The sequence below is a fragment of the Rhopalosiphum padi genome, chromosome 4 (genome assembly GCF_020882245.1).
Source record: "Rhopalosiphum padi isolate XX-2018 chromosome 4, ASM2088224v1, whole genome shotgun sequence".
Lineage (NCBI taxonomy): Eukaryota > Metazoa > Arthropoda > Insecta > Hemiptera > Aphididae > Rhopalosiphum > Rhopalosiphum padi.
In genome coordinates, this window is record NC_083600.1 from 32,241,430 (window position 1) to 32,250,712 (window position 9,283).

Consider the following 9,283-nt stretch of genomic DNA (forward strand, 5'->3'; position numbering starts at 1 on the left):
GACACCTCTATCACAAATTTATAACTATACTAAATGATTGGTACACATAATTTATTTAAAATGTGTATAATTTTTAGTTTGAAGATCAATTCAGTAGTTTAAAAACTATAATATTTAATATTATTTTTTATAATTATTAAATATCTAATTGCATAAATATTTAAACAAATACAATTACTACTGTTGAACTATTTTTTATTTTTTTGTTAGGTAGTCAACAAAATTGGTTAAAGATGTATTACAAAATCCATCTATAGATAATTATATATTTATATGTTATAACTAATGATACTCAACTACAATTATTAGTTGGCTCTTTTACTAGAATCTATCTATAGTTCCCTATAAATATAAGATGATTAATAATTATATAATTCATTTTGAATTTTATACTATCAAAAAGTAATGCTACTAGATTTGTAAGCTTGCAGTAACTTAAAACCTGGAGATCCTTCTGGTTCATTTTTAAGTATATCTAACGCTTTAGATAATAATACTTTAGCTTCATCACACATTCCTTTACTTTCAGCTTTATTTTCTGATATTCTTGCAGCTGATTCCAACAAGGCCAAATGAAGTTCATATAATATCACTGAAGTATAAATGTTCAATCTTGTATATAGTGGATCAATGATGTTTAGTACAAAAAACATATCTCTGCATAGTTCTACAAAATTATATTAATAACATTAATATTTTAAATGTTGAAATAATAATTTTTTTTAGTGTCATTACCAGTTTTTCTTTTCAATAAATCGTCAGTTAGCATTGAATGTTTGTAACCCATTGAATGACCATATAGCTGTATCAATGTATGTTTTACATTAAAACATAAATAGTGGTTTGAATGAACACGCATTTTCAATTTTGAAAGAGCATTTTCAAGAGAATTTATACTTGGATTCTAAAATAAATGAAAATATAATTTTTGTTCTTACCGACAATTAAATCAATATTATATACTTGAAGAGCTTTATCAACAATGTGATTTAACTCTATTAAGATTGCATCAATGTTATCTGATGAAACAGTTGTTGGACACCTATCACACTCCCATTTAGTGGAATCATCTAAAGGATCTATCGGAGTAAGATTTCCTTTACAAAAGTTTTTTACCTATAAAATATTCTAATGTATTAAACATTGTATTAACCCTTTAAAATAATATATGTTAACTATATATTGAAGTTTTATTTATTAAAACAAATTGAAAGTAAATGAGAGCTTAAACATAGAACTTACATTACATACAATAGTACTAAGATGAGTACCCAGTTCTGTGGGATCGGAACATCTTTTACATTTACATTTAAAATATTTTGTTGATAAAAGGTGAGCTCTTCTTTCTCGGGTTCCCCATAAAGCATTAGTGTACATAGTATTTATGTGTTCACCTCTATTATTGATTAATATTTATAAATATTTCACTATTTTAGTTATTTAAATTTAAATTTAAATGTTCTTACTTGACAATTTTACGAGCAGCATAAACATAAATACGTCCATATTTATCAAATGATATGCTAGTATTTGGTAAACAGTTGTGTTCTAGTTTGCTTACTGTAAGATATAAACCAGTTAACTCCAATCCAGCTACTTGAACATCTAAAGAATTTACATCTAAAATACCACATATCTTGTGTATAAGGTCTGATGAAGCTTCAAATTCTTCTCCACTCAAATAATTATTTCTCAAATAATTATACACTGAATTAATCTCCCTAAAATATTATTAATATTGATGTAATATGTTACTATAAAAATTATAATTTTTAAAATCTAGTAATTCCTACATTACTTACTCATAAATTTCTGATTCTGGGCCCCTATATTCCATATGACTTTTTAATTCCATTAAACGATTCCATTTGTTTTTATCCGTGAATTGCAATAATAGACATTTTAGAGGAGTTAAAGCATCATACATATAATCATTATTTTTGGCGATTCTCTCAGCCCCTTTCACTAATACTTTACATTCGTCTTCATGAATGTTAGGATTTATTGATGAGACACATCCTGTACCACAAATAGGCCACAAACACTTTTCACACAAAGATTCAACTGTAGAGTTTGATCTTTTCAAATTTTGTAAACATTTAATGCATATTGGTTCTGAAGTTGGAAATTTAGGACCTATAACTAATGGATCTTCTTGAATTATAATGTCGGATGGATTAATAGTACGTTTAGCAATCAGATGGCGACCTATTATAGAATCTATTTGTAACTAAAAAAATAAATAATAACTATATTTTGTATTTAAATTATAATGATATTTAATTACCTCATAAGATACACATTCATTTTTATGTTGTTGCCAATGAGCTTTTTGGTGTTTTTTTGAACAATACACAACCAATGTGCATGCTGCACATTTACTAATAGCACTAACACCACAAACTGCACAATGACTATTCATTTCTAAATTTTTAGAATTGATTTGATCACACTTCGCCATGTTTGATGGTAATACTTAATAGTTAATACTGTTTTATAAGAAATGTGTAACAAATATATCCCCTACCCGGCTTTATAGTACTATTATCTATTTTTGAAGACACTATAAATATCCTGATCAAATGGTTCCCAAACTAGATGAATAACACTTGAAAATAAAAATTGATATGATAAAAAGTACCATTTAATTTCTAATAACTTAAAATTATTTACATATATATTATCATTACTATGAACAATAAAAATAGCAAGAGAAATTAAAAAAAAAAAAATAAAACAATAACACTGTATAGAAAATATTTACATTAATTTAATCTGCATGTTCATGTTGTGCTTCAGCTTCACGCCATATATTCTTTATGTCTTCAACAAATTTTCTCCAAAATTGCATAGTCCTAACATAAACTAATATCCAGAATATAATTACAAACCATGCTAACCAAAGAGAATAATCATAATCACGGTTCCCAAATCCAGGAACAGGTTTTACAAAATCTGTCACAGAAATTTCCACCTTTTCATTTGGAGTGAGATCTATATAAAAAAAAAACAGTCAAAACATAGTTTAGAAAGATAAAAACATAGCTGTGTTTAATTAAAAGTTTAAAATAAAATAATTTTACCAGAAAAAAGATTTTTGAAATACAAGATAGATTATAATTTGACTTTTAAATTTTATACTTGTATTAATAAATAATAGAAACAATTTGCAATACTTAGTTAAATAAACAAATTAATACAATATTATAAGCCATTATCCCTAAATCCTAATGTTTATCAAACTAAGAAAATGTTTGCAGTACAATTTTGATTATATTTAATTCTTGATTAAAAAAACATGTCATGATTAAGTTTGATGTTAGAACATTATACAAACAGTAGGTACATAATTTACTGATGAATTTAAAAATTGATTTTTCTTACTTCATGATTATAATTTGATTACTGTCTTATCACATTTTCAAATTATTAAAGTCAATACTCTAACTCTTGATCTTAGTACTCAGGTTAGGTTCTTGTTATTTGTTACTTATTCAAACCAAATTTAAGGCTTTTGGTTTAAATAATAATGACAATTATTAAAGAATCATAGTAAAAATAGTTTATTAAAGCTATTGTATCCAGAAGCCCCCTATGTTATTTTAAGGTTCTAGAATCTAGACCAATAAGTGAATGATTAGTTCATATAAATAGTACATAACGTCATAACAATATCTAATCTTTTTTTTATATATGTATTAATTTTTAGCTCATTTTTTAAAATTATTTGCAAAATATATTTTAAAACCATTTATTCTATTTATTACAGCCTTTTTTCCTAATTATATTTATAGATATTAAACTTGTATCATACAATATACATTTTTATAAAACATTTTATTTATTATTATAATAAAAACTGAATATTTAATAATAATGAATAAAAATGTTTATGCATACCTGTATGTCTAATAACAAATTTAGTAAACTCATAAAGTGAATAATCTGAACCATTGTATTTGGCAATAGGTTTTCCATTATGAAATAGAACTAATGATGGCACTCCAGTTATACCATACATTGTATTGTATCTAAAATGAAAGAATAAAATGTGTAAAAATTGACATTTAAAATATTAATTTTAAATTTGATAAAAATATTAAATAACAGTATTTTTATTAAATTATATACCTTTGTTCAGATATAGCATTAAAAGCTACCATTTTAATTTGAGGAAATATTCTTGGAAGTACATTGAAGTGAGGTGCAGCTAAAGTGCTGAATTGACATGATCTAGCATAAAATAACACTAATGAACAAACGCCAGATTCACGACGATTAATTACTTCAGGATCAGATTTTAAGACATATCCAAGTCGTGATGAATTAACAACCTAGAAAAAGTAAATAATTTATTCTGCTATTTATAAATATATTAATGAATATTCAAAAAATTATTTTTCCACATTTCTTATATTTAAATGACTATTATTGAATTAGTAATTAAGTTTTAACTAAAGTATGTAAGTATTTGTTATATATATTTTATTAATGAGTATTTTTAGCTATAATTGGTATTTTTTTTCTAAGAATAATTATAAGTAGACAAATATTATAAATAAATACAATTTTGGCTACAGGCATTATAACAAAATACCTACCAACAATATTTTATAATATTTTTGTATATTTTAATAATTGAATAATTAAATTTACAAAATATTACCTCAACTGAAATTTCTGTTTGATTTAAAGGTACAAGTGTGGTACAATTTACAATCCTTGAATTATTAGCAGTTGTAACATTAGCTAATGGTTCATTAATGGATGGTTGACTGGTATTTGTATTGTCAGTAACAATTTCAGCATATATAACTGACGATAAAAATGTACTTAATTTGAATTCTTTTCCACCATTACTAGCAGTGCTTGTTGTTAAATATGCTTGCATAGTTGGCAAGTAATTATGTTCTTCTTCCATTTTTTTCTGAATAATTTATTTGTAAAATTAAATGATAGTTTTTATTCTATAACTTGAAAATAAAAATCTTACCTGAAAGCTCTTTATGGCATTACTTATAGTTAGGATATCAGTAAAATCAGTTACTTGCGGTACAGATGTAAAATTTTTTGGAGAATCTGGTTGTTCCAATGGTCCAAATTTACTATCGTCAATATGTACATTTTCTTCAAATTCAGCTATATTATTTTAAACATTTATTAAACATAAAACAATTACATCAAATAATTTTGGCTTACCTAATGCCAGTCCACAAAAGGTTAAAAATAACGAAATATATGGAAAGTACATCGTTTTATCCTTTTTATATGATTGACACACTCAATGAGGTATGAGCATGAACTAAAATAAATGTTGTTGAAACACTATTATTTATTTTTTTTGGAATTACATCAGTTGTCTAAAATAACTTATCATCAGCTTGAAAATTAAACAATTCAATTTTATACTTTAATTGTTTAATATAATATTATTTTAAAGAACATTATTATTTATTATACACTTCTCATTTTATTATAGACGTTTAGAATATAATAAAATATATAGATAATAAATGTATGAAATAAGTAATATTTATTATACAATATGAAACTACTGTGATTTACTGACTTATTCGGTTATTAATTAATAATTATTACTGGCATTGTTGTTTTCTGAATAGTCTATTTATCATTCTGCTCGATAAGTGATAAGCGTTTCTTTCATTGGAATTAAAAATACAATGTCTGTATCTTAGATCATATTATTAATTCTGTATAATTATTAATTAATACTTGTATAATATTTGTGATAAAAAAACTACAACTATTGATACTACACAAAACGTATAAACACTATAAACTGCCAGAGTATCAAACCAATTTAGTCTTTACAAATTTTTAGTTTTTTGATATCGATCAATATATTTTCAATGTATTAAACAATAAATTGAAAATGTATTTTATTAAAATATTATCTATGCAACAAGCCAACAAAGACGTAACGAAAATAATAAATTATATTATGACTGACTGAACCTAGTATGATCTATTGATCGTTGATCTAGGAATCTATTAATCATTAATCAAACTGATCTAAGGAGAAAGGACTGAACGGCGGACGCAAAGCAATTTTTCTCATAGATAGAGTTGTTTCGTATACTTTCATTGGTTAATACCACGTCACCACGATAAAAGATATACCAAAAATCGTGGTTAATAATTTCACTGACATTTTTTTAATAGGTATTACCTATTGATTAATTTTTTACAATTTATGCATGATTAAAATTGAACAAACAATAATATTACAAAACTAATATTTAATACTTTTTTGTAAATATGCATTGACCACTATATCTACCTATTTAATACTTACTTAACAATATTAAATTTTACTTATTTTATACGATTATAAGAAAAGACATATCTCCAAAACCGAGTTCATAGTATATGAACTTTGTACCTATCTACAGGTGCGGACTGGCTGGAAATGCTATAGCATCTCTTGCCCTAAAATATATTTGCCCCTAATATATCTTAATTACTCTACTTAAAATGCGAAAGTTACAATCCTCTAATAACGTTGTTGGTAGATGTAGATCCATTATTTATAAAATATTAATAACAATTATAAAGAATATATTTAAGTAGCCATTAAGGCAATTAGGCAATAGGTTAATCAATTTGAGCAGTATTTTTTATACATTACTTTATTAATTTATTATTTAAATAATGTAACATTGAGTTGTTTTTTTTGGAGAGGGGAGGGTGCAATAAATTTGCCTACATTTTTTTTGTTATTTGTCCTTTAAATTATATAGCATCCCGTGCCCTTTTTTACCAGTCCACGCCTGCCTATCTATTATTATTTCATGGCTGCAGAAATCTATTATTGACAAAATTCTAAAAATTCTAATTAAATACTAATGAGCAATTAACAATAAATAAAGTAACAACGGATTACTAAACATACAAAGATATTTATTATAAGTGTTTTATACATTATACCCACATAAAAAGGTTTTAAATAATTTTTTTAAAATAACTGTATCAAACACTTTTTTTTATAGACAATAATATATTTTATTATATAATTTAAAATTTTGGAAACTATATATAGTTATATTATTATTATTTTAATAATTGTAAAGACTTGAGATATCTCATCCTCTATCTCATCAGTCATCCTACCTCTATAATAGCGATAAAAAAGCATCCCCTATTCCCCTTTAACAAATTATTCATAAGGTACCTAGTAACTAGTAAGATACGTCAGAACGATCCAATTATAACCTAAAATTAGTCAATAAAATTTAGAATTTTGTTGAGATTAAATCTTGATTTTTATTTATTTATTTATTTTTATCAATTATTACTTTAATTTTATCTAATCTATTTAATAAAAATTATGGACTATCTAATATATGTGTAAAAATGATTGTATAATGTTTACTTTTTAGTATTAAGTACTCGCATTTAGTTATTTAAATAATTTGTTTAAAATAAGTTACGGCCAACAGGTAAATCATATCGTATTTATGTAAAATGATCTTTAATGAATATTAAAGCGCTTTTTATGATATAAATATTTTGTGTGGATGATTTCTATAGTTTTATTAAAACTAAAAGACAACCACTACTTAATTACAACTTTTTATCATGAGAAAAAATATTCTCTTTCAAAATGTTAAATTTGTATAAAACATTAATTATTTTTAAAAATGTAGTATTATTTGTGATTTAAATTTTTTATGAAATAAATTACAAATTTGAACAATTATTCAGGGTTAAAAGTGGGTTGAGTATGTTACACAACCACTGTTTATATACATTACATATACCTACTATAAATGCATTCGAATTCGAAATTATACATTAAATGATAAATGGGAGTATGGAACGCTTAAAACTATATAATATTATGGAGACATAATTAGTCCTCCCTAGGATTTTTTCCCACTTTATAAGCGCTGGGAGTAACTAGGAATTTTTAAGGGAGGTGCTTGTCAGTTTCGTATATCATTGTGCAGGGGAATTCCCCCAAATTGTTTTCTACGGTCATTGGTCTAAAAAATACGGTACCCCGGTAATATTTGGACACCCCTAAACACCAAACATGCCAATTGGTTGAGTAGATACCTATTATAATTGTCCACATATTTATAATATATTAATATGTAACCCTGCAACTATGGGGATTAAAATATAAGAACAATATTAATGATTTTTCTCAGATAAGTCTATATATAACTATAAAATGCTAATAATTTGTTTTAAATTATATGACATTATTTAGGATCAAAATAATAATTTAATCATTTGGTGGTTTAAAAATTGTTGTAAGATAATAATAATTAATAAGTACACATTACTAATCCGTGTTTAAATATAAGTGGCGTTTGATGCTTTCAGTTTTTGCATTATAAGTAGGGTGCGTAAGTGTAACTGTGTAAGTGAGGAACATGACCATCACACTGGATTGAAATTTACTAAAAGAAAAATAAATTATTTTAATAGAAAATACATAATATATTTAAATATATTTATCATAAAATATACTTATAGTAATATAAGTGATAGCGCTTCTTCACTTAGAAACATTTTTCGTGTACAATGATTTATTAATCAATTCAAATTTAATACATTTCGAAAAGATTGAGATTAAAAATCTTAAATGTTTATTAATATATTATTTAATACCAGTGGCTTTTTATATATTTTATACATATTACGTGCGAGTTCTGCTGCAATATATTAATTCAAATATAGATAATAATGTACTACAAAACTATACAAAAGATTAAAAGATACACTATATACCTATTATGTATTATATATAACTTCATAACAATAATTCCTAAACAACGAAGTTATATATACAAAATACTACTATAATTCTGCAACTTGTTACTTGACCCATTGTTAGGTAGATATAGTAGATACCTATAATAAGTTTCCTTGGTAGATTGTACTATTATGTAACTTAACAGGTGTTCGGTAGGTAGTTAATAGTATTTAATACACTGGTAGTACACTATATACTATAATACTTAATACATACCATATGCGGTAATACTGGTAATAGTAGTATACTAGTGTACAATTTAATAAGAATAATATAATATACCTATCTAATAGGAAAAGGATTTTTCATTTTTATAAATATATTAAAATAATATACTATATATATGTTAAAAATTTAAAATAATCCTTTTTTTCCCTTAGCTTAAATCACGTATAGGAAATAGTGGGTCCACACAGTAGCTAAACACAGAGTTAATAACATTTCTCTAATACTTCTCAGTTTTTAAGTTGGAAATAATGGGCATTAGTCATTTCCAAG

The 9,283-nt window shown here is 24.6% G+C and overlaps 2 protein-coding genes across 3 annotated transcripts; both read right to left on the reverse strand.

The window, feature by feature from the left end:
* Nucleotides 1–174: 174 nt before the first annotated feature.
* On the reverse strand, nucleotides 175–2,598 carry LOC132928258 (SET domain-containing protein SmydA-8-like). The gene is made up of 7 exons (XM_060992804.1): nucleotides 2,288–2,598; nucleotides 1,803–2,230; nucleotides 1,467–1,721; nucleotides 1,243–1,396; nucleotides 964–1,116; nucleotides 736–904; nucleotides 175–667 (listed from the first exon to the last, which is right to left on the reverse strand). Exons 1-7 carry the CDS (start codon nucleotides 2,459–2,461, stop codon nucleotides 396–398), a joined length of 1,605 nt encoding a protein of 534 aa, XP_060848787.1. The 5' UTR covers nucleotides 2,462–2,598; the 3' UTR covers nucleotides 175–395.
* A 24-nt stretch (nucleotides 2,599–2,622) lies between these two features.
* On the reverse strand, nucleotides 2,623–6,026 carry LOC132928259 (thioredoxin domain-containing protein 15). Of its 2 annotated transcripts, XM_060992806.1 has the most exons (7): nucleotides 5,599–6,026; nucleotides 5,200–5,302; nucleotides 4,994–5,139; nucleotides 4,667–4,927; nucleotides 4,132–4,334; nucleotides 3,901–4,031; nucleotides 2,623–2,994 (listed from the first exon to the last, which is right to left on the reverse strand). In XM_060992806.1, exons 2-7 carry the CDS (start codon nucleotides 5,249–5,251, stop codon nucleotides 2,771–2,773), a joined length of 1,017 nt encoding a protein of 338 aa, XP_060848789.1. In that variant the 5' UTR covers nucleotides 5,252–5,302; nucleotides 5,599–6,026; the 3' UTR covers nucleotides 2,623–2,770. The 2 variants fall into 2 exon arrangements, with proteins under 2 accessions (XP_060848789.1, XP_060848788.1); XM_060992805.1 differs by lacking the exon at nucleotides 5,599–6,026 and having other exon boundaries at nucleotides 5,200–5,554.
* Nucleotides 6,027–9,283: the final 3,257 nt, after the last annotated feature.

Coding starts and splice junctions, on each gene's coding strand:
- LOC132928259 (XM_060992806.1), bottom strand. CDS start 5,251: ATGTACTTTCCATATATTTCGTTATTTTTAACCTTTTGTGGACTGGCA. Junction 5,140..5,199: donor CTTTTGTGGACTGGCATTAG/GTAAGCCAAAAT, acceptor AAAATAATATAG/CTGAATTTGAAGAAAATGTA. Junction 4,335..4,666: donor AAACAGAAATTTCAGTTGAG/GTAATATTTTGT, acceptor TACTTTTTCTAG/GTTGTTAATTCATCACGACT.
- LOC132928258 (XM_060992804.1), bottom strand. CDS start 2,461: ATGGCGAAGTGTGATCAAATCAATTCTAAAAATTTAGAAATGAATAGT. Junction 1,397..1,466: donor GCTGCTCGTAAAATTGTCAA/GTAAGAACATTT, acceptor AATCAATAATAG/AGGTGAACACATAAATACTA. Junction 905..963: donor TTGTTGATAAAGCTCTTCAA/GTATATAATATT, acceptor CATTTATTTTAG/AATCCAAGTATAAATTCTCT.